Below are 25,442 nucleotides of genomic sequence, written 5' to 3' on the forward strand. Positions count from 1 at the left end.
AAATGTTTCACAGCAGTACTGGGGTTAGAGGGGGACCAAGAAAATTTGAAATGGCACACAGGAGGTGTCAATACACTTATCAATAATTCATAGTTAATGTGCATGCTTGCTAAGTCGCTTTAGTCATGTCCGATTCTTTGCAACCGTATGAACCAGTGAAGTTGCTCAGTCGTGTCCGACTCTTTGCAACCCTATGGACGGTAGCCCGCCAGGCTCCTCTGTCCATGGAATTCTCCAGGCAAGAATACTGGAGTGGGTTACCATGCCTTCCTCCATGGGATCTTTCCAACCCAGGGATCAAACGCATGTATTCTGCATTCCAGGCATATTTTTTACCATCTGAGTCATCAGGAAAGCCCCTTATATTAACAAAACAACCTAAAAATCATTAGATACCACTAGAAAGTAATTATATAGTTTTAAAAGTTTTTATTTTAAAACATAAATCAAAATTACAAAGTTTAGAAAATAAAATAAGGATTTTAATTTAACTATTTTGAATGAAATGTTTGTTCAAACCCTCAATAACATCTTAACATTTTTAAGTAGCCTGAAAAGGTTAAATTATTATAAATTCAAAATAGCTACTGTACTTTAAGGTTTTGACTAACATGAAAATAGCCTCATTTATTAGGAGAGAGAAAAAAGTTTATATAAAGTAATAAATCATAAATTTTGGTAAAAGTAATATAAGGTACTGTCACGTTTAAATAAGGCAACATTCAAAAGACATTTTTACATAGAAAAAAATGTAAGTAATTTGAGGAAAAATAAACTTATTATGTTTAAATAATTAACACACAAAAGACATATTTGGATGCTGGTTTTAATTTCTTCAGTAGTGTTCATGAAGGTTTCGTAGTTGATGGCAATGGTGCTTTTCCTTTCTGCTTAGCAGCCTTTTCCATTTTTATCTGAAAATTTAAAATATTTGTTGATATAATAATTTGTAAAACATCCTAAAGAAAAAAAAGTGGTACATACCTCATTTGGATTCATGTCTTATTTATCACAGCCATTTTACACAGTTATTTAGCAGTTCTTAACCTGCTAAATACTAAAGCCACAACCTGATTGTTGAAGGGACCTAATTGAATTTTTAAAATATAGTTTGTTGGGGTATGCAAGCTCCCAATCCCTCTTGCTCCTCTTTTTCTTCTGTTTATCTCAGAGCAAGGGCAGACTTGAGCAACACCTTAGAGACAGAGAGAGTGGGCCAGAGAGTGGGGAAGAGGCTGAGAGTCTCACTTACACACACACATAAACACATATACACACAGAGCTCAGCACACAACACAGACTTGAGGAGTGTTGACTGAACAGAGGACTCACACAATGAGCACAAAAGCAAGAACCCTGCAGAGAGGGTCCTATCAAGGGCTCTGTGTGTGCGTGAAACATTGTCAAAGACGGACAAAATTTTCTAATTACAAACATAATCAAGTATAGTTTGATTTCAACTTTACCAAAGCATTTTAACAACATAACATATAATGAATATTGATTTGGAGAAATGATTATTTTTAATTGCCTCTAAAATTAAAAAAGAAAAAAAAAAAAAGCTTGAATGCCTAACCTTAGATCCAGCCTGTGCACATTCCCTACAGCATTACAGGAGACACCTAATCCAGTTGGATTACCCCTGGAACACATACTGCTTAAAGGAGAGTTTCCTACAATTCTGATTTCTGCATTTCAACAGTTACCTTCCAGAAGGCTGTCTTTCTCCACTGTAACTGAAACAAAGAAGAAGCTTGCATACCCTAAGAAGCAGCCTTCTGATCTTTTAGAAACACACAAAGTCTTTCCTGGGCGGGGGTGGGGGGGGTGGGGGGTGGTGATGGGAAGACTCCAAAGAACACAAAACACGTCTTCTTCTTACTGCTACTAATGCTCACATACACCAATTCCCATAGGCAGCACCACTGCCTTGCCCCTGCAGGAGAAAGGAAGAGAAATTATGGGGCTGGGTGGGTGGAGGCAGGGCCTCTTATCTTCTAATGTGACAGGAATAATACCAAGAAAGCAGAAGAGATCTAGTAAAATCAGTCTACCCAATCTCACCAACTTACAAATAACTTCCAAATTATAAAATCGAATGACTCCCACCTCAGTCTCTTTCCCATTTTTTCCCCTTTCTCTCTCCTCTTTCAGTTGGTTGGGAACCTCATTTATACATACACTCAGGACTTCTCTGGTGGTCTAGTGGTTAAGACTCCACATTTCCACTGCAGATGACACAGGTTCGACCCCTGATTAGAAAACCAAAATCCTGCATGCCGCACAGCACAACCAAAAATAAATATTGTACACTCATATCACACTTATGCTCTGTACCAGTAGTCAATAGGCCATCCGTAGGTCCCTCAAAGAACACTCCATTCTAAGACAAAGATTATAAGCCTTAGAATCAGACAGAAAGTACTTGAATTCTGTGTGTGTGTATTAGTCGCTTTGTGTCCAACTCTTTGCGACCCCATGGACTGTAGCCTGCCAGGCTCTTCTTTCCATGGAATTTTCCAGGCAAGAATATTGGAGTGGGCTGCCATCTCCTTCTCTAGGGAATCATCCTGATCCAGGCATTGAACCTGGGTCTTCTGCATTGCAGGCAGATTCTTTACCATCAGAGCTATAGGGAAGTCCCTTAAGTAGTGATTAACCACCTGAGGCAAGTTATTTAGCTAACAGCTTTGTAATTTCTAGAAAAGGCATAGTAATAGGTACTATGTAAGGGGTTGTTCCAAAGGTTTAAATAAGATTGTATATATATATAAATCTAGGTACTTAATAACCACTCAATAAATGCTAGAATCTGTCTGTAATGCAGGAGACCCCAGTTCGATTCCTGGGTAGGGAAGGTCTGCTGGAGAAGGGATAGGATACAACCTACTCCAGTACTCTTGCCTGGAAAGTCCAGTGGACAGAGGAACTTGGTGGGCTGCAGTCCATGGGGTTGCGAAGAGTTGGACACGAATGAGCAACTTCACTTCCACTTTTCACTTTCATGCATTGGAGAAGGAAATGGCAACCCACTCCAGTGTTCTTGCCTGGAGAATCCCAGGGACGGCGGAGCCTGGTGGGCTGCTGTCTATGGGGTCACACAGAGTCGGACACGACTGAAGCGACTTAGCAGCAGCAGCAGCAGCAACCCAATCCAGTATTCTTGGGCTTCCCTTGTTGCTCAGCTGGTAAAGAATCTGCCTGCAATGTGGGAGACCTGGCTTCAATCCCTGGGGTGGGAAGATCCCCAGGAGAAGGTAAAGGCTACCCACTCCAGTATTCTAGCCTGGAGAATTCCATGGACTGTGGTGTCCATGGGGTTGCAAAGAGTCAGACATGACTGAGCAACTTTCACTCACCCCTCTCATTTAGGGCCAAGTGTTAGATTTGTAGTACCATCCAAAAGGGCTTCCCTGTTGGCTCAGATGGTAAAGAGTCTGCCTGCAATACAGGAGACCTGGGTTCGATTCCTGGGTTGGGAAGATCCCCCAGAGAATGGAATGGCTACCCACTTCAGTATTTTTGGCTGGAGAATTCCATGGTCAGAGGAGACAATCCATGAGATCACACAGAGTCAGACATGACTGAGTGACTAACACTTTCACACAACATCAAAAAGATCAAAGATGCTAAACATACAAACAAAAGCCAAAGCAGTGTTTGCTCATTTCAAACAGTACTTAGCAAATGCGTGTGTGTGCTCAGTTGTGTCCGAATCTTTGTGACCTTGTGGACTGTAGCCCGCCAGGCTCCTCCGTTCATGGAAGTTTCCAGGCAAGAATACTGGAACAGGCTGCCATCTCCTTCTCCAGGGGATCTTTTCAACCCAAGGGCTGAACCCAGGTCTCCTGCACCTTCTGCATTGTCAGGCAGATGCTCCCTGGGAAGCCCACCTAGCAAATAGATTCCCCTAATACAGTGTCCAAATGGCAAAACACCTCTTTGTGCTCCCTTTAAAAAAATTTTTTCTGGCATTAACACAGTATCCTGCAACTAGTTGACCTTTAATAATTGTTTCCTTAATACAATTCTCCTTTTATAGGGAAAAGAGACCAAACAAGTTGACCTGATATATAAAACAAGCTAAGAAGCAACTCTTCAATAAGATGTAGACGTAGTTAGTAAGCTATTTTACCACAAAAGCTTCAATTATCAAAACCAACTTTTCCCCACACCCAATGATACCAATTAGCAAAAAGCAAAACCAGATTTGGATGTTACTGCTTTCTAAAGGCAGCCCTGAACCCATCAGATTCAGCTTCCTAATTGTCCTTTTCCCTCAATGGTGCTTGTCTTAAGTTTTTTGGAGTATAAGACAAGCACTAATGATGTGAATGGTACAGGTCAGCTGAGAGAAAGTTGTTACGTTTGAGTTTCTTAGTTTTTACACTCCATTCATCACACAGGCTAAAGAGTTATAATAAAACTACAACCAATAAATCCATAAATTCTAGGTCTGAATGGGCCAAGGATATCCCCTAAAATATTCACAGATAAGAACTACCCCATTTACCTTCCCACAAGCAAATACCATTCACATGTTTTCAAGGCAGTCAACACTGCCCAAGTTCCTGGAGGAGGGAAAGAAGGAATTTAGAACCCTGCCCCTCATAAGCTTATGAGGAAACACTAAAGCTCAGTTGTGTCTGTGTGTTTTCCAAGAACACTGATTTGATTAAATCCTTGATGATGCTGCAGTAATAGTCTCTCCTTTTCTCACTCTGACCATTTCATCTTTCCCCCTGAGATTCTATCACTTCTTTTTCTTAGATCAGTGTTTTCCAAAAGAACTTTCTGTGCTGCCCAATAAGGTATATACTCTCTGCAACCCCATGGACTGTAGCCTGCCAGGCTTCTCCGTCCAAAGGATTTCCCAGACAAGAATACTGGAGTGGGTTGCCATTTCCTTCTCCAGGGGATCTTCCCAACCCAGGGATGGAACCTGTGTCTCCTGCATTGGCAGGTGGCTTCTTTACTGCTGAGCCACCGGAGATGCCCATATATATATTATATATATAATAATATATATTTATATCTTAATAATATATATTATAATATACATTATATATATATGGGCATCCCCGGTGGCTCAGATGGTAAAGCATCCTCCTGTAATGCGGGAGACACAGGTTCCATTCCTGGGTTGGGAAGATCCCCTGGAGAAGGAAATGGCAACCCACTCCAGTACTCTTGCCTAGAAAATTCCATGGACAAAGGAGCCTGGTAGTCCATGGGGTCGCAAAGAGTCAGACACAACTGAGCAACTTCACTAGTTCACTGGATATCTCATTTCAGTTCACTTCAGTTCAGTCACTCAATCGTCTGAGTCATTGCCAACCCCGTGGACTGCAGCACGCCAGGCTTCCCTGTCCATCACCAACTCCCAGAGTTTACTCAAACTCAGGTTCATCAAGTTGGTGACACCATCCAATGATCTCATCCTCTGTCGTCCCCTTCTCCTCCTGCCTTCAATCCCTCCCAGCATCAGGGTCTTTTCCAATCAGTCAGTTCTTTGCATCAGGTGGCCAAAGTATTGGAGTTTCAGCTTCAGTATCAGTCCTTCCAATGAATATTCAGGACTGATTTCCTTTAGGATTGACTGGTTTAATCTCCTTTCAGTCCAAGGGCCTCTCCAACACCACAGTTCAAAAGCATCAATTCTTCAGTGCTCAGCCTTCTTTATGGTCCAACTCTCACATCCATACATGACTACTGGAAAAACCATAGCTTTGACTAGACTATCCTTTGTTGGAAAGTGATGTTTCTGCTTTTTAATATGCTGTCTAGATATATATGCTTAATGTCTTTACATAATTGGAATTATTTGTACATTTTGGTGTATTTATTTTTACTTAGAAGTAGCCCTTAGAAACTTCCATGTCAGGACAAAATAGATTCTGATGTAAAGTCAGATAAAAAAGGATACTTGCTACTTAATTAAAAATTTCATTTTTTTTAATGTTGAGGTTTAAGCCAGCTTTTTCACTCTCCTCTTTCACTTTCTTCAAGAGGCTCTTTAGTTCCTCTTTGCTTTCTGCCATAAGGGTGGTGTCATCTGCATATCTGAGGTTATTGATATTTTTCCCGGCAATCTTGATTCCAGCTTATGCTTCATCCAGTCTGGCATTTCACATGATGTACTCTGCATATAAGTTAAATAAGCAAGATGACAAAATACAGCCTTGACATACTCCTTTCCCAGTTTGGAATCAGTCTGTTGTTCTATGTCTGGTTCTTAATGTTGCTTCTTGACCTGCATACAGATTTCTCAGCAGTCAGGTAAGATGGTCTGGTATTCTCTTTAAGGATTTTCCAGTTTGTTGTGATTCACACAGTCAAAGGTTTTAGTGTAGTCAATGAAGCAGAAATAGATGTTTTTCTGGAATTCTCTTGCTTTTTCTATGATCCAACAGATGTTGGCAATTTGATCTCTGGTTCTTGTCTTTTCTAAATCTAGTTTAAACACCTGGAAGTTAGTTCAAGTACTGTTGAAGCCTAGCTTGGAAAATTTTGAACATTACTTGGCTAGCCTGTGAGATGAGTACAATTGTGTGGTAGTTTAAACATTCTTTGGCATTGCCCTTCTTTGGGATTGGAATGAAAACTGACCTTTTCCAGTCCTGTGGCCACTGCTGAGTTTTCCAAATATGCTGGCATACTGAGTGCAGCACTTTCACAGCACTGTCTTTTAGTATCTGAAATAGCTCAGCTGGAATTCCATCACTGCCACTAGCTTTGTTCATAGTGATGCTTCCTAAGACCCACTTGATTTTGCATTCTAGGATGTCTGGCTCTAGGTGACTGATCACACCATTGTGGTTATGTGGGCCATTAATACCATTTTTAGCAGAGCTGTTTCTGAATTATTCTAAATAAGCCTCAAGGCCTAACACCAGCTATAAGTAAAGATTTTAATGATGACCCACAATCAATATATAATTGCCCTACAGTGTCTCTGTTACAAGTAAATGCTTAATGTAAGCAGATTTTCCAACAGACTTACCCTCTCCTGGTATCGTCTTTCAAAGAAAGCCATATCGTCCTCTTCCGGTTTCCTTAAGGAAGAAACTTGACTACTTGTACCTACTAACAAGGAAAATCAAATCTCAGTACAAACCCTTGAAAAATATGGGTTTGAACTGTGTGGATCCACTTGGGTAATTTTCAATAAATACCTACTACAGTACTATACGACACTAGGTTGGTTGTATGCCCAGATGTGGAGGAATTGCGGATATACAAGGCCAACTATACACTTACACGAGGATTTTCAGCTGCACAGGGGTTGGGGCCCCTAATTCTGCTGTGCTGTTCAAGGGCCAACTGTAATAAGTAACATTTGATATAATTGTAAATTCTTAAATAAAAAATAGAAAGGAAAAAAAACTTTCCTCCTACCAAGTGATTTTACTTTTCAAACCAGAAGTTATCTAAATGAATCACTGAGTCTATTCCCTCTTTTTCAGAAAGCATCATAAGACAAAAGTAATGTTTGGGGGGTAGAGGGGAGGGACAGGATTGGGAGTTTGGGGTTGTTAGACACAAACTTATTACATTCAGATGAAAAAAAAAAATAAGGTCCTACTGTATAGCACAGGGAACTATTTCAATATCCTGTGAGAAACTATAATGGAAATAAAATATTAAAAAGAATGTATATATGTGTTTTTAAAAAAGTAATGTTCATCGGTAAACATTCTTCAGATATTCAAGTGGACTGTAGCCCGGCTAGGCTTCTCTGTCTATGGAATTCTCCAGGCAAGAATACTGAGTGGGTAGCCATTCACTTCTCCAGGGGATCTTCTCAATCCAAGGACTGAACCTGGGTCTCTTGCATGGCAGGCATATTCGTTACCATCTGAGCTACCAGGGAAGCACTATTAAATAACACCACATAGCTATTTCACATCAGTGCTCAGTTTTCTTCAACTACATTTTACATTTTATAACTAAAAACTGATGTAACCCTACAACAGATACTGCACAGAAGTAACAGTTGAAGGTTTGTGCTATGGTCTGAATGTATGTGCCCCCCACCACCAAAAGGCATATGTTGAAATCCTAATGCCCAGTGTGATGATCTTAGGAAGTGGGCCCTTTGGGAAGTTCTTAGGTTATGAAGGTGGAGCCCTCATGAATGGGATTAGTGTTCTTATAAAAGAGACGCCAAAGAGACTTCTCAACCCTTCTACCACGTGAGGAAACAAGAGGGCAGTGCCTGTGAATCAGGAAGAGGCCCTTCACCAGAACACAACCATGTGGCGCCCTTATCTGGACTTCCCCACCTCCAGAACTGAGAAGTGAGTTTTTGTTGTTTATAAGCCACCCAATCTATGGCATTTTGTTACAGCTACCTGAATGGACTAGACAGTTTGCACAGGCAACCTTAAGTGATGCTAATATCTGCTTTCAAATTTTTCAAAACTGAAATAATTTTTTAACCATCTCCAACTGACTATACCTTAACTAAAAAAAAAAAAAAAAGACAATTATGTCATTTTGTTTTGGTTTTAATTTCTTCTGTCTACATTTTATAATTTCTTCATTGTGTGTTGTTTTGTAAGCAGCCTTAAAATTCTGTGTGGAAAAGGTCAGGGTACATGGAAAGGCTGTATGAAAATAAAAGGAAAATTCTTATTTAAAAATACTTTTAAATAGTAAGTACCTCATAAATCATATAGTCCTTCATTGTTTTTATTCTTATTTACAATAACGAAAATGCAATAAAGTGCTTAAAAATAAATTCCATTCATTTTTATGTGTAACTTAGGAATGATAAAACCTTGCTAACCTATAATTATCACTGGATTACATCTTACTTGGGAGAACCTAAAGTATCAAGGATCAAGGCAATTAGTCCACTAGAGGGTGCTCTTATTCAGACATCAAAGCAATTACATGAACCAGAGTTAGGTTTTAAAGCTCCAAACTATAGTATTACCAGAATCTTCATAATTTAGCAGTTTTTCCCAGTTAAAAATGAAGTTCATTGTTTTTTCTTAGTGCATGGGTAATAGGAAAGAAAAATGATAATCAAATTGTGGTAATATTGGGGGGGGAAACAGTAATCTGGAAAATATATCAATTTACTTCTTATTTACTAAAACCAAAAATATTTCTAAGTTTAATTTCATTACCACCTGTTAGCGTTTCTGGAGAAGAGCTAGATGATGCTTGAAATGCCTTTAGAAATGGGTGGTCCATGGCCATAACTGGAGAGTCTAAAAATTCAGCTGATGGTGCACCTGAGGACAAAAATGTGAAGAATGAAAACTAAATCTCTGTTAGGATACAAAGAAGTTATTTCAAAAGTGAAATAAATTAGAACCCCAGTAGAATCATTAGAAAAATCCTTTCTGTAAAAAGAAATTTTTTTTAGATTTTTATCTGCCATATAAAGTAGAGTCAAATGGGTAAAAGCATTTCTGCATTTCTGAGAGATCTTTTTCACAGAAAAAAAATTACACAAAAACATAACTATACATCAGCAAAGAAGTATAAAACCTTAACGCAGTCAAAAAACATAATAAAAAGTGAGACATTCAGAGGAAAAAAAGCCTCTAGTTGAAGAGGGCTGAATAAACATATTTTTCCTCCATTCCTCACTGGGAAACCATCTAAAGACAAGGAATGCAAAAATAAAACTTATTCAATAAAACGAGGAAACGTCCACAACCCTAAACCACAACCTACAAAGACCTACTGCTAAATACACTACTTCTGGACCAAAAGGAAGGAAACTGCAGAGAGAAGTGGTAAGTGCTCTACTTCATAAACTTCACGCTTCCCCTACATGCCTGTCCCCTTCCACAGGTAAAGGGGAGGAAATAAATTTTAGTCCCATTTGCTTTTAAAACTGAATCCTTTCCTATAAAGTGAACAGTGTGCTGTTCAGGACAACTGCTCAGGCCTTCAGATTCCTGCTTCCTTCTTTTCCAGCTCCTCCCTCTTGTGACCTGGGAAGATCAGACAAGGGGGCTCAGGCCCAGCCAGGTCCCTGTGTGTCCTCTGGTTGCTACGTGCACTACTCATCTCAGGTGTTAAAGGCTGGCCTTAAGTTGGAATTTAATCTCTCAGCTTCTCAGGGCCTGGTAGCCTAACGCTCTCTCACAGGAAGCCTCACAGACCTCTCAGATGCCTACCTCTTTTTCTACCAATTTCCCCAGAGCTCAGGAGACCCACATCGCGCTCTGCTCTGCTGTCACCTTTGCCCTTTGGTATGACAGATGTCACGGCAGGCCTGCTGCCTCACAGCTCTGCTGCCTTCCAAGCACCCTCTATGAGCTGGGAATCACAGCCTCCTTCAGCCTCACAAAGGAACCAAATTCCAGCAGGAGGTTCTCTCTACCCAGGACTGTACATGGCTAGTAGGGCAGACTTCTCTCTGCTCCAGGCTTCCCTACATATAAAATCAAGGCAAAAACATGTTATGTTTCCTTTTCTCATTCTCACCTCTCTTTATACCCACCATCCCTCAGGAGTCAAAAGGGGGAGGTTTCCTTTCTTTCTATTATAAAGATGCTTAAGTGATAAAAGACCAATAGTCACAAAAAGGTAAAGATGTTGGCTACTACCACTATTACTTAGCAGTGTTCATAAAGTACTGGCCATTTTGTTTAATCAAAAATAAGAAGAGTCATAAATATTGGAAAGGAAGAGGCAAAAATATCATTACAGTTGACCCTACGCAGGGGTTAAGGGTACTAACCCTTTACATGCAGTCAAAATCTGCATATAACTTTATAGTCAGTCTTCTGTATCTCCAGTTCCACATTCACAGATTCAACCAATTGCAGATCATGTAGTACTGTGGTGTTTACTATTGAAAACAATCCACATATAAGTGGACCCTCATAGTTCAAACCCCTGTTGTTCAAGGGTCAATAATATTTGCAAAATCAACTAAAAATTTACATTTAAAATTCTAAGATTAAGTAATAATGACTGGTAACAAAAGCTGCATAAAATATTTCCTTTTTTAAAATAAACAATCAGCTAGAAAATACAAAGGAAGGGAAAAACTCATGTATCATAGCTACAAAAAATGATGAAATACCTAGAAATAAAATTAAGAATTGTGTAGGACTTTTATGAAGATAACTTGAGAATTCCACGTAATTATACAGAAGACAACAAAGAAATGAAGACTCAATATTTTAAAACAGTATTTCTTTCCTATATTAATCTACACATTCAACTAAAATAATAGAATGTTTTCAAAAATAATATCAAAGTTCTGAAAAAACTGAAAGGAAAGAATAGATCAGGAAAATTCTAAAGTAATAAAATGAAGTCATACATAGTAATTTATTATAAAGCTGTAGTTATGGAAACAATAGAGTAGTTGCACAGAAATAGACAACAATGAGGCAGACTAATGAGACCAGAACAATTTCTGGGTTGAGCTCAACCCTACCACTTACTTGTTGAATAACACAGAATAGATGTTTTCCTATTCTGCACTGATTTTCCTTGTCTGTAAAAAGGATTAATAATAGCACCTCACTCAGAATAGTTATGAGGATTAAATGAGGTAATAGACATAAAGAGGCTGGACCAAATCCTGGCAGTACAAAGCCATAATTATCAGTAACATCACTACCATCATTTTTTGTTTGCCACTGATAATTGGGTTTTCTGTAACAGACGCATGAGCCTAATACAATCATGTATCCATAAAAACTGAAAAGAATTTATTTATGGAATTTAACAAGCTAGTTGTAAAATAACCAAGAGAACAAAATACATAAATATGTCAAGGCCATCTTGAAAAAAGAACACAAACAGAATTTAACCAACTATCAAAACACACTATGAAGAAGAATAATTAAAAATATGAAATATTTGCACAAAATAGATAAAATAAGCCAATGCCATAAAATTAAGTATGATGGAATATAGTAAAGTTTCAAATTATTTGGGAAAAAATGTTTTTGGATAACTTGTCATCAATTTGGACAAAAACCGAAGTTATACACACCTTACTCTTTCACAAAAAAATAAATTCCAGATACAAGAGAAAGCTAAACATAAAAACAAAAGAAAAATTAAGCATTAAAGTAAAATGAAATAAGTTGGAATGGAATTTTAAAAAATTAAATAAAGTGAATGGAGAGCATATTTATAAAATGAGAGTAGGGTAAGGCCTGCCTCCAACATTTAAAAACTAAAACCACAACAAAATCCCAAAAGACAAATGATGTATTGGAAGAAAATACATCCAAAATAAATACAAAGGATTAGTACACAGCATATATATATAAGAAGACTTCCTATAAATCAATGGGAAAATATAAAGCATAAAAATTAGTGAAGCATATGAACAGACAACTCACAGAAAGTAAAATGGCCACTGAATATAAGGAGACTCTCCTCTCAGTAATAACCAGGGAAATCAACCGACTGAAACAATGACAGTATTTTTACACATTAGACTGGCAATAAAACTCAGGTTAATGACATCAATGATCAGTATAAATGCCTGGAAATAGGTAAACTACAACATCACTAGAGGAAGTATAAACAAGTACAGCATTTTTGAAGGGCAATTCAACAGAATGTATTTAAATTTCACATATGCAAACACTTCAACCCAAAAATTTTACTTCTCTCCATCTACCTTAGACTCAAATTTACATAGTACACAAAGAAGCAAGTTCAAAAGCAAAAATGAATAAATAAATAAAATGGAAATAATCTAAATACCATGAACAAGGAAAGCGTTTAGGTAAACTGCTATGTGTGTCTATTTATATAGACACACACATATACAAATTGATGTACACATATACAAATATATATATATGTGTATATGTGTGTGTGTGTGTATATATATATATATTCACACACATATATACATATATATGGGTTTCCCCTGGTGGCTCAGATGGTAATGAATCCACCTGCAATGCGGGAGACCCAGGTTCTATCTCTGGGTTAGGAAGATCCACTGGAAGAGGGCATGGCAACCCACTCCAGTATTCTTGCCTGGAGAATCCCCACTGACGGAGGAGCCTGGTGGGCTACAGTCCACGGGGATGCAAAGAGTCATACATGACTGAGTAACTAAGCACAGTTTATATATATACACACATAAAATGTGGAATACTATGAAGCAGTTACAAAAAACAAGAGATTTGTATGTCCTGGTATAATGCTTTGAAAAAAATTTTTTAAGTTAAAAATAGTAAACTATAAAAAAATGTATGCTAAAAAGAATAATACAAATCAACTGATATCAGCAAATGACCCTCTATTAAATAATCTTCCTGGTGGCTCAGACGGTAAAGTGTCTGCCTGCAATGTGGGAGACCGGGGTTCGATTTCTGGGTCGGGAAGATCCCCTGGAGAAGAAAATGGCAATCCACTCCAGCACTCTTGCCTGGAAAATCCCATGGACAGAGGAGCCTGATAGGCTACAGACCATGGGGTCGCAAAGAGTCGAACATGACTGAGCGACTTCACTTTCACTTTCACGAAAGAATCTGGGGTTAAGAGAAATGTTCCAGAGGGATTTGTACTTCATCTCTATTATTTGAATCTTTTATAACAAGAAAATATTCACTTATGTTTACATAATTTTTATAATAAGATAAAAGTAAATGCTTATTATTAAAAAATCCACATAAACAGAAGTATTTACAGTAGATACTTACAAAAGAGACTCACAGACTTAAGAGAACAAACTTATGGTTGCAAAGGGGAAGGATGTGGGGAAGGGATAGTTGGGGAGTTTGGGATAAACATGTACACACTGCTCTATTTAAAATGGATAACCAACAAGGACCTACTATATAGCACGTGGAACTTTGCTCAATGTTATATGGCAGCCTTGACAGGAGGGGAGTCTGGGGGAGTATGGATATACATATATGTATGGCTGAGTCCCTTTGCAGTTCACTGAAACTATCACATACGCACATGCATGTGTATACACACACATGTACAAAAGCCTATGTTTCCAAAATGAGGTAGTTATAATGGTGAAACTTACATACAATAAGGTAACAGGTAAACTGTATCACATCAAATAAAATAAATATTATTTCACTATTACAAACAATGGAGCTGTGAGTTGGGATAATCTAAATACCATGAACAAGGATCTTTCCTCTTATGTTTTTTAATTTTCCTTTAATAATCAAACATTGCATATGACAATAAAACATTAAAAAAAATAAAAACAAAAAGATAATTTTTTTGAAAATAACATAAATAACTTAAAGTGCAAAACAAATATAAGGCTTCAGTATTGTTAGCACACATAAAAGCAAAATGACAAGCTCACAGTTCATATATCATCACTTACCAATTCCACTGTCATCTAATCGCATGTAGCCTTCTGCCAGCGAGCTGAAGCCAGTTAATCCTCCCATTGCTGCATAAGGAACATCCTGCCCCACTGGTTTTCCCTGAGCCAGTCTTTCTTGCTTAGTTTCCACTACTGTGTCATGGGCATATGCAGGCTGACCACAAGCACAAGTGAAGCAACTATGAAATCCCGAACACTTAGAACCTGAATCAAGATGTAAAAGGAGTTCAATGTTTTCAAATATAGGTAATCAGTTATATGCCCTCTAAACTAACTTAGCTTGGCCCAAACCACTTGAATTCTGGATCTTTCATACACTGTCCTCTGACGCCAGTGCTTACCTCTACCCCTGAACTCCTTTCCTCCAGCCACTGCTCTTATTTCTAAAAGATGCTAAAGCATAAGGGAGTATGCAACAACAACAACAAAAAAAATTGGAAAAACCAACTAGGACTTAAGGATACTGGGCTAAAAACACTGGAGAGCTAGGAAGTGAAGGCCCTCTCCTCAAATACTGAGTTAAAAGCAGGTGCGGGGGGACAGCCCAGTAGTGAAGAAATAATGTAGAAACATGTCCCTGAGTCAATTCCCCATAAAAGCCATAAGGGAAGGCCAACTCACAGATACAGAAAGGATGCAATGGAATACTGTTTAACGATAAAAAGGAAAGAAGTAATGATGTGTGCTACAGCATGGATGAATCATAAAAACATTATACTAAGTGAAAGATTGTAGTCAGGAAAGACCACATACTCTATGTTCCACTTACATGAAATGTTTAGAATAGGTAAATCCATAAAGATAGAAAGTAGGTTACTGGCTGTCTAGAGTTGAGGGGTAAGAGGAATAAGGAATGACTGATATGGATATGAAATTTCTTTTGGGGGTGATGAAAATATTCTAAAATTTATCGTGGTGATGGTGAACAACTTTGAATATAAAAGCCATTGAACTGTACCCTTCAACTGTATATGAATTTTTTAGCATGTTACTTATATCTTAATGAAATCACTATATATAAAAATACAAACCATATTGAAATAGAGTCCAGAATATACCATTACAAAACCCTTAAACATTCATACTTTTGACAAATATGTACAGAAACCAAAGCACATAATAAATAAGTTTTATTCAAATACTTCTATACTTAGTGAAACGATTTATGTCTGCCATTGTCAATAAAAATGTTTTATAATATATTTAATCATAAGATTTCAATTCAAGATACTACAAAGAGAACTGGGAAATCTCCTGAAGAAAACTACTGGAGCTAACTTTAAAAATATTCTACCTATTTCAAAGGGTTTTTAAAAGGATAATCAAGGGACAGAGCATTTGAAACGGTGGCTGGGATTTGGGTACAGGTATTGAGATACAGTAGCTCAGTGGGTCCGAGAAGGCAATGGCACCCCACTCCAGTACTCTTGCCTGGCAAATCCCATGGACGGAGGAGCCTGGTGGGCTGCAGTCCATGGGGTCACTAAGAGTCGGACACAACTGAGCGACTTCACTTTCACTTTTCACTTTCATGGATTGGAGAAGGAAATGGCAGCCCACTCCAGTGTTCTTGCCTGGAGAATCCCAGGGACGGGGGAGCCTGCTGGGCTGCCATCTATGGGGTCGCACAGAGTCAGACACGACTGAAGCAACTTAGCAGCAGCAGCAGCAGCAGCTCAGTGGGTAAAGAATCTGCCTTTAAGGCAGGAGATGGGGGTTCCATTCCTGGCTTGGGAAGATCCCCTGGAGGAAGGCATGGCAACCCACTCCAATATTCTTGCCTGAAGAATGCCATGGACAGAGAAGCCAAGCAGGTTACAGTCCATAGTGTCGCAAAGAGCCGGACATGACTGAAGGGGCTGAGCACAGCACAAGCACATTGAGATAAGGGTGCTATTGCTTACAAAGTGTTAAAATCATCAAGCTACATTTTGTTTTTCCCATCAAGCCATGTTTTATGCAGTAACATAATAATCTGCAAGTGAATCATAAAAAATTTTAGACCTGTAAAATCCTTTTTAAGTATGATTATTCTGTAAATGGAATTCAGTTGGTAGAACATCCAGAATTTGAAATTTTGAATTAGATCATATCTAGTAATTCTTTAAAATCTATTACTACTACTTAACCTTATTCAAATTACATGAGATTAGAGATTAAGGTCGATGACTAAAAGCATATGAACAACCAAGTTTTTCCACAAACTTTTAGAGTACGTGTTCATCAAATTATTCCCAGTTGTCCAATGTGACTGTAGCTGAATGAAACTAGCACAGAGACACATCAAACATTCAGTAAGGGGATAAAAGCATTCTGTTTATATGTTTATCATAATGTAACTCACAGGCATTGCATACAAAGCCAGGCGCTGCACTGTGTTGATCGGCAAAGTGCTTACATCTGCAGCGAATGGGCTGTGTGCCGTTCAGAGGCACGTAGAGGTAAGCCCGGCAAGGGCAGCCCCTCACTTGGCAAGGCAGACTGATGGGGCGCTGCGGGGGAATCGTTTCAAAGTCAGTTTTATGTTGCTTATACCTAAAAGAAATGAAAGGAATGAAATAATAGCACAATGCAAATACTGCCAGAAATTAACAGCTGGTATTCTCTTACAGGCAAAATGACTCTCATTTTTATTTTTTGTTCATTGTTCTTGTTAGTAAGGTGTAAATACACTCTCCTAAAATGCAGTACTTGTCAGTTACGTTGCTTTGGTCAGAGAAAATCTTCACCCATCTAGATTTTTAATCAAGGAGAATTTTCACAGCAACATACAAAGATATAGCATATAATTCTCTTAAAATACTATTACAGATTCTTTAATATAGAAACACAACCCACAAGTATGAAGAAAAGCTCATGAAATTCTCTTTATCAAAGTGCATTATTTACATTTATTTTCACATGTCTGCTATTTAAAATTGAAATAAGTTCAATAAACACATATTAATATAATTTATTTTAATATACTTATACTTTAAACTTCAAAATAAATTGTAAACACCGTTAAAAGCCAAAACTCTTTGCTAAAATGCTGTACATATATTTTCTCAGACCACTGGCTTCCTTCTCATTAGATGATACTCAGTAAAATCATATTAAATTTATTACTCTCAATATTATACTAGGTAACAGAAGTTAAAATAATAATAACATACCTTTTTCACTTAGCAAAGAGAGTCAAAGTTTTTTTTTAAAACTGTACATATTTCACAACACTGTAAAGAGTGTTATAAAAGAACCAATCCCATTTAATAGGGTTTCAAGAAACAGAAAAAGATCCATCCATTAAGCCAGATGGTTCATTTTTGAAATAAATAAACCCTAAGAAAATTATTCCATGTATATAAAGAGCTCTGGGCATAAGGGTAGTATTAGCAACAGTACTTTAAATAGTGATGCACACAACACAAACTAATAATAAAGGAATGGATAAGTATATTACAAGAAAACATTTCTTCAAATAAAATCTTTTACAGACCATAATACTATATAAAATAGATAACACAGAACTGGCTAACACTAGGTAAAGAGCCGTAAGTGGAGTCTGTCCTTCCCCTTAGCTGCCCCTCCAGCTGGTGAGCCCCTGAAATTCTGTGGGAGCTCTGGGGAAAACATGGCAAACACAACTGGATTAGCTGGAGTATCAAGGAGGTATTAAAAATCTTGTGTGCAATTACTATGAACAGTGTGGAAACATTTCCATGATTCTGTCATGAAAAACTACTTCAATATTTATACACACGTATAATTAACAACTAAGGCTGTATATTGGCACCCTGCTTATTTAACTTACATGCAGAATACACCATGAGAAATGCTCGACTTGATGAAGCACAAGCTGGAATCAAGATTGCTGGGAGAAATATCAACAACCTCAGATATGCAGATGACACCTCACTTATGACAGCAATGAAGAACTAAAGAGCCTCGTGATGAAAGTGAAAGAGGAGAGTGAAAAGGTTGGCTTAAAACTCAACATTCAGAAAACTAAGATCATGGCATCTGGTCTCATCACTTCATGGGAAATAGATGGGGAAACAGTGACAGTCTTTATTTTCTTGAGCTCCAAAATCACTGCAGATGGTGATTGCAGCCAAGAAATTAAAAGACACTTGCTCCTTGCAAGAAAAGTTATGACCAACCTAGACAGCATATTAAAAAGCAGAGACATTACTTTGCCAACAAAGGTCCATCCAGTCAAAGCTATGATTTTTCCAGTAGTCATGTATGGATGTGAGAGTTGGACTGTGAAGAAAGCTGAGTGCCGAAGAACTGATGTTTTTGAACCGTGGTGTTGGAGAAGACGCTTGAGAGTCCCTTGGACTACAAGGAGATCAAACCAGTCCATCCTAAAGGAAATATTCAGTCCTGAATATTCATTGGAAGGACTGATGCTGAAGCTGAAACTCCAATACTTTGGCCACCTGATGCAAAGAACTGACTCATTTGAAAAGACCCTGATACTGGGAAAGATTGAAGGCGGGAGGAGAAGGGGATGACAAAGGATGAGATGGTTGGATGGCATCACCAACTCAATGGAAATGAGTTTGAGTAGACTCTGGGAGTTGGTGATGGACAGGGAGGCCTGGTGTGCTGTAGTCCATGAGGTCGCAAAGAGTCAGACACAAATGAGTGACTGAACTGAACTGAACTGAATTGAAGTATGTAAATAAAAAAAGTACATACTCATGTTAAAACTTCTTAACAACATCTGGCATTAGGTGGTGTCTTCTTTCTACATTTCTTTATATTCTTCATTTCAATGTTTCCAATGTTTTCACTTTTGTTTTATACTTTTTAAAAAATATTTATTTTTAATTGGAGGATAATTGCTTTACAATACTATGCTGGTTTCTGCCATGTATAAGCATGAATCAACCATATGCATTCATATGTCCCCTTCCACTTGAACCTCCCTCCCACCTCCCAAGTTTCACTTTTATAATAGGGAAAAATTAATTTAGACAGAGATCTCACTGAGCAACTGGTACTAAAGAACTTTTTCCATCCAAGTGGGGTTGGGTCAATTTTGAAGTTCAATTCTATGCTGTACCATTATACATAGATATGAGACTGGCACTAAACGTACATAAGAATAAATGATAAAACTAACATAAGTTTACCAGAAAACAGTGGAAGAGTTAGTCTCTCAGTTATATCCAACTTTTTGCGACCCCACGGATTCTAGCCCACCAGGCTCTTCTGCCCATGGAATTCTCCAGGCAAGAATACTGGAGTAGGTAGCCATTCCCTTTTCCAGGGGACCTTCCCAACACAGGGATCAAACCCGGGTCTCCTGTATTGTAGGTGGATTCTTTACCACTTTCACGTCAATGGAAGTTTACCAAAGCTCTCTTCAGTTCTGCACAATATCAACATAACCCTCATCCTCTGTTCCTCCAGTGTTTTTAGTTGGGGTTGCTAAATAAATTTCAAGTCAATCTACACACAACATGACTCATCCTAGCAACTGCCTAACAACCTCTGGCAAATCTTGAGTGTGTAAACAGCAACTGCACAAAGACTATGTCAGGAAGGAGCCCCAGAAACGATCAGAACAGGGAGGCTCTCCCGTGGCTCCTCTGGAATAGAAAGCTAAAGTTTTTACCTAAAACCACATAATAGTTTCTGTGACTTTTCCAAGAAGCAGCTTTGTCCTTTTGAGCTTTACAACTACGATCTGTAGCCGTGATAAAATTTAAAGTAGAAAATGACAAACACAGCCAAATGCAAATCTCAAGTGCAGGTAACACACATCAATGGCTGCAGCCTCATGTATTTCCTTTTCTTGTGTGCTTGTATTTTTGTTTAAAGAAAGGTATATACATATACATACACACACACACACACACACACAGCGTTGACCCTTGAACAATATGGGTTTAAAGTGTAGATTTTTTTCAATAAATACACAGTAGGCCCTCAGTGTTTATGGGTTCCACATCTGTGCTTAAACTAACCACATATTGTGTTCCAAGGATCATGTTTATGATCCAAGGTTGGCTGAATCCACATCTGCAAACAGGAGGGCCCAGCTGTGGGGCACCAGCATCCCCAGATTTTGGTATCCACGGTGGGTCCTGGAACCAGTCCTCTGTGTGTGTATAAATAAAAGAGAAAGGTATTCATATAAAACATTTCTTAACATATAAAAAGAGACTAGTAAATGTGAGGGGAAATGCTTCTATTTGTAGATTGGTAAACTTTTTAGTGTGGATCAGCTCAAGCAACTTTAAAATCAGTTTAGGGAACACTACTCAGTACTCTACAGTGACGTAAATGGGAAGGAAATCCAAAAAAGAGAGGATATACATATATCCTGATTCACTTTGCTACATAGCAGAAACTAAAATGGGCTTCACTAGTGGCTCAGACAGTAACGAATCCACCTACAAAGCAGGAGACCTGGGTTCGAGCCCTGGGTCGGGCAGGTCCCCTGAAGAAGTGAATGGCAATCCACTCCAGTATTCTCACCTGGAGAATTCCATGGACAGAGGAGTCTGATGGGCCACAGTCTGTGGGGTTGTAAAGAGTCTGACATGACAGAGTAACTATCACTTTTCAGAAACTAACACAATATTGTAAAGCAACTATACTCCAATAAAAACGAATTTTAAAACACATTTGACAAAAATAAATAAACAAAATAAAATCAGTTCTGCAATCTGATGACCCATTCCCTACTACCTTGTCCAGTGGTGGGAGAGGCAGAGTGAGTAGCAGAGCCTGGAGGCACCAGTATCTTTCTTATCAATGCTAAGAGGAAAGATGCTTAAGGTGATGGGACTCCATAATGAGTTCTAACAAGATACAGCAGAAAAAATGTAAAATACAGCCCCCAAAAACCTTAGATAATTTCTGCCATATTATAGAAACACCTGTTTTCAAACATTCCTCAATTATCATCAATAATGTTATTTATAGAAGGAAGATATGCCCTGCTACAGTTTTATATTTCCTAATCACCAGAAAACTTAGCAATAAAATATCTTACCTATGTGTACAAAAACACAGTGTCTCTGGACCCACAAGTTTACAATCCATTCCCGTGGGTGATCGCCAACTCACATACAATCTGTTCTGTAAACGCATAGGTAAGACTTTTTTTTTGTATTCTTCATATTCCTCAGGAGTAAAAAGTTTCCCTCCGTCATCCTCACCAACAATTCTACAACAAAAGATACTTCTCTTAAGCCATGTGTATTTCTTTTCTGGGTTAAAAATAAACTCTAAAATTAAACTATACTTGTATAGTCAAATGTATAGTCAGAAGAAAGACTGCTTTGGCTTTATTTTGTTACATTAGGCTCATGTTAATAGCAAAATTACACACAATAGTAATAAAGCTTTTGCTTCCCTGAAAAAGGATTATACCGTCAATGAATTCATAACATCTGACTTCACAGATCCAGGTTTATCACTGGAGAATTACCACATATTCATCTCAATTTCTCCTTTGATTCTGAAGTAAACATGCTCATTCTTCACATTAAAGTTGGAGACTAAACTGCTAAAAATTCTAATATTTTCCTCCTTTAAATATACTTTGCCCCCAAAACAAAATAGTACAAAAATCATCCATGCTGAAGACAACGTGATTAACGTCCATACCTGACTCCAAACCCTGGCCAGAAGTTTAAACTATGATAGAACCCACAAACACCCTTAGATCTGCACCACTTCATACCTAACATATGCATTGAGTAATCAGGCATATCATTTTCCAATTCTGGAAGTAAGACCTCAGATTTTTATAGGAAGAATTAAGCTACTGCTATTTCTTAATTTCTTAGGAAATTAAGAATTGTCCTCCTTGTTAAAAAAGGAAGCACAATCAAAAGCATGTGGTCAAAACTGAAGAAATTTCTCACCGAACATACTCCCTTTAAAAGTCACAGAAAGTGTTATTTGCAGAATGTTACATAATTTTTAGTGCAGTCTGTGCCTTTTCTCATACTTTGAAGCCTTTAGCTATGGTAGACAAAATAAAAACCAATTCAGAAGCTATGAAATCATCACAACTTTCTTCCTTAAATAATTAAGGCACATACTAATAAATAAATAATAAAACTAAGGGCATTTTATTCTGAGCTAAGTTTTGGGCTATTTCACCTTTTTACAGCTATCAAGAAGTACATCAACAGCTACTGAAAAGACCTTAAGATCAATGCAGACTTTTAAAGAAAGAGATTAATTATATATAATTCTAAAAAAAAAAATTATATATAGTTCTAAACCAGTGTTGCTCAAACTTTATTTACAGAATCCCCAGGAGATCTAGTTCAAATGCAGATTCAGATTAATATGTCTCAATGGGCCTGGCGATGCTCCCTAACAACGCTTACGCTGCTGGTCCATGATGGCTACACTATGGGCAGCAACGCTCTAACTTACACAGAGAACTATTTCAAGTAGTTTATGTTTGGAAAATAATTTCGCCCCAGGCCCCAACATTTCATAGGCCAGGAATGAGACTACAACTGAAGGCCCACATTCCACATACCTAAACATCTAAGTATCTGAGGTGTCCAGTCAACATCAGGACCCAGCATAGTGCTCCTAGGGAAAAGGCCTGGAGAACTGGAGGCGAAAGGAGGAGCTCTGCCCTAGGTAAGCTCGGTATAAGCTGTTCGGACTTTTGGCCTCATGTGAACCTAACCGGGAATGGGACCTGACCCATCAAGCTTCTCATCCTCACTTTTTCTGGCTCAGAATTACTAGATATTTCTGGACGTCACTCCAAAGTATACCACCTAGACAGTTCGAGGGAAGAGCAGTCAGACAGCAACCCCTTTACCCAAGGGACTTCGCGGGACCACCTTGAGATGGAGCAACCCCTGTGGCTCAGGTTTCAAGCTGCACCTGTTTCCCACTGAGGCAGTGATCATCTGACTCCCCCTTTACACACACACACACACCTGCCTCTCACCCAGTTTCCCAACTGTCAAAAATCTTTCTTGGGAGACCTTAAAAAAAAAAAAACAAAAAAAACACATTCTTGCAGGTACACCAGCCTTTGTCAGGGCCCCAGGCAGTGAGTCACTATTAAAAGCCCTAGGGGCGGCTGCGCTTCCAGTTCCCGGGTAAGAGTTTCTCTAGAAGCAAAGTCTTTCTCCTAAAACCAGCACCTCGTGGTCCGGGGCACGTTTGGAAGTTCACGTCCCACCCTATTACAAAGTGAACATGCAAACCTGATGTCTGCTTTTACAGGCCAGGTGTGCTCAACGTGTGATCTACATCAGCAGTTAAGAAAAGAACAATGGACCTTTGCGTAAATCTGGAGTTAATAATCCTTTCTCAAAGGGATCAGAGCCGGAGATCTTTTAAATTGCCTCGGAAGAGACTTATTAGAATAGAACTGCGTGTCATCACAATACTAGAAATAAGAAGCCTGTAATCAAAGTAAGCCACCTCCACCAGCCCGGGAACGGGATTCCGGGAACCAAGGCCAGGGCCTGTCCCCTGCCCGCGCCTCCAGCACCCCTCCCGCGAAGGGGATCGGACCGGCCTCCTGGCTCCGCAGAGGCGCTGCCTCACCTCCGGTACTCCAAGTACTCGTCTACTGCAGCCGCCCCGCCAGGAGGTAACGTCAGCCGCTCCATGGCAGGCGGGGAACCGGGAGACGCCGGCTCCAGCCGCCCTACGCACGTGAGCCGAGCAGTGAGCAGCCAAAACCTGCCCCGCCCCGGCCGGCCGCGCCCCCTCTCGCCCGCTCCGCTATTGGCCCGGCAGGACGACCGCGGTGACTGCGCAGACCTCGCGCTTCCACCTGGCTGGCCACTCCCGGCACTAGAAACTCGCTCTTCACGCTGAACCCTGGTGCTGTAGGGATGCTGTTTACCGCACTCCGCAAACCCTGCCCGTCTCCTTCTTCCTGGTCTGTTAGGTCTCCTTGTAGTAAATAAAATAATGAGTGACGATGGAGTGCAGTGTCTTGCATGTAATGGATGCACAGAATGGGCGTATTTCTTTGTACAGCACTTTTCGCTGGTTCTGAGAAGGTTTTGGATAGTTTGAGAGCTCTAATCGCTATAATTGCCAGCTGTGTTTTCAGATTTGGCATTAAAAGCACTGTGACGTAGAAAATCAGTCTTGAGTGTCTGTTCAGTTTGAGTGTCTCTATAGCAACATGTTCTTCAAAAAAAGTGAGTAGCAGATTTAAGGGGTAACAGGAGAAACTAGGATTAAAACAAAACCAAAAACCTTTGGAAATATTCTCCACAAAATCCATTTTAAAGTTGAATTACCAGAGATTGGTAATATGTCCAGAATTTGGTTTAGTTACCTGGAAAAGAGGTAGGAAATCCATTATTATTCAGGAATCAAACTCTGAGGCTCCCTAGAGATCAGGTTGAAAGTGAAAGTGAAAGTCGCTCAGTCTTGTCCGACTCTTTGCGACCCCATGAAATTCTCCAGGCCAGAATACTGGAGAGGGTAGCCGTTCCCTTCTCCAGGGGATCTTTCCAACCCAGGGATCGAGCTCAGGTCTTCCGCGTTGCAGGCGGATTCTTTATCAGCTGAGCTACCAGGGAATCGGGTTGAGCACCTTCTATAAATTGTCAGGGAGGGAAAATCCAGTTTAAAAAAAAAAAAAAATTGTTGAACTTTAATACTTTATTTCAAAAATAAAGTATTTTATTTTTGAGACCCATTGTTGAGTCTCAGTCCTAACAATGACACCTTCACTGCTCTTTGTTAATAACCATTCTATCAGTGTTAGCTCCCAACTCAATCTTAACCAATAAACTCTGAAGTCTCTCCCAGCCACATTATAAACACATTTTAAAGTTAAAAAGCTTTCAACCCTCAGGTCAAGGAGTGATCCTGAAATGGAGCTATTTTAGGGGAAGGAGCACTGCTCAACACACCTATGGGCTGCTGCCGCCTTTTATCTTGTTTTGAACTCCTAGCTCTGCTTTTAGGCAGCAGCTAAACTAGCAAAGATAAATAACATAAAGTGCTAGGCTATGTGAACTTACAGAAAAAGTGGCAAGGGAGTGTCTGCGCAGTCAAGTACAATTTAATGCATCTAGAGAGAAATAATTAAAATAGGCTTAGTGCAATTGTGAACCCTTATAGGAAGCTGCTGGAGCAGTAAACTCTCTGATCAAAGAAGTCAACAAAAATATTA

At 39.0% G+C, this 25,442-nt stretch overlaps 1 protein-coding gene across 8 annotated transcripts; it reads right to left on the reverse strand.

Moving 5' to 3' along the window:
- Positions 1-417: 417 nt before the first annotated feature.
- On the reverse strand, positions 418-24,501 carry FAM221A (family with sequence similarity 221 member A). Of its 8 annotated transcripts, none has more exons than XM_006055254.4 (7): positions 23,849-24,470; positions 21,306-21,479; positions 16,656-16,846; positions 14,309-14,515; positions 9,141-9,245; positions 7,004-7,083; positions 418-914 (listed from the first exon to the last, which is right to left on the reverse strand). In XM_006055254.4, the coding sequence occupies exons 1-7, from the start codon at positions 23,911-23,913 to the stop codon at positions 846-848; spliced, it is 891 nt and encodes a 296-aa protein (XP_006055316.3). In that variant the 5' UTR covers positions 23,914-24,470; the 3' UTR covers positions 418-845. The 8 variants fall into 8 exon arrangements, with proteins under 8 accessions (XP_006055316.3, XP_006055315.3, XP_006055318.3 ...); XM_006055253.4 differs by having other exon boundaries at positions 7,004-7,086; positions 23,849-24,459; XM_044946745.2 differs by lacking the exon at positions 418-914 and adding an exon at positions 4,373-4,571 and having other exon boundaries at positions 23,849-24,476.
- Positions 24,502-25,442: the final 941 nt, after the last annotated feature.

The sequence above is a fragment of the Bubalus bubalis genome, chromosome 8 (assembly GCF_019923935.1).
Source record: "Bubalus bubalis isolate 160015118507 breed Murrah chromosome 8, NDDB_SH_1, whole genome shotgun sequence".
Classification (NCBI taxonomy): Eukaryota; Metazoa; Chordata; class Mammalia; order Artiodactyla; family Bovidae; genus Bubalus; species Bubalus bubalis.

Coding starts and splice junctions, on each gene's coding strand:
- FAM221A (XM_006055253.4), bottom strand. CDS start 23,913: ATGGAGCGGCTGACGTTACCTCCTGGCGGGGCGGCTGCAGTAGACGAG. Junction 9,246..14,308: donor ATTAGATGACAGTGGAATTG/GTAAGTGATGAT, acceptor TTTTGTCCTCAG/GTGCACCATCAGCTGAATTT. Junction 7,087..9,140: donor TTCTCCAGAAACGCTAACAG/GTGGTAATGAAA, acceptor TTTCCTTGTTAG/TAGGTACAAGTAGTCAAGTT.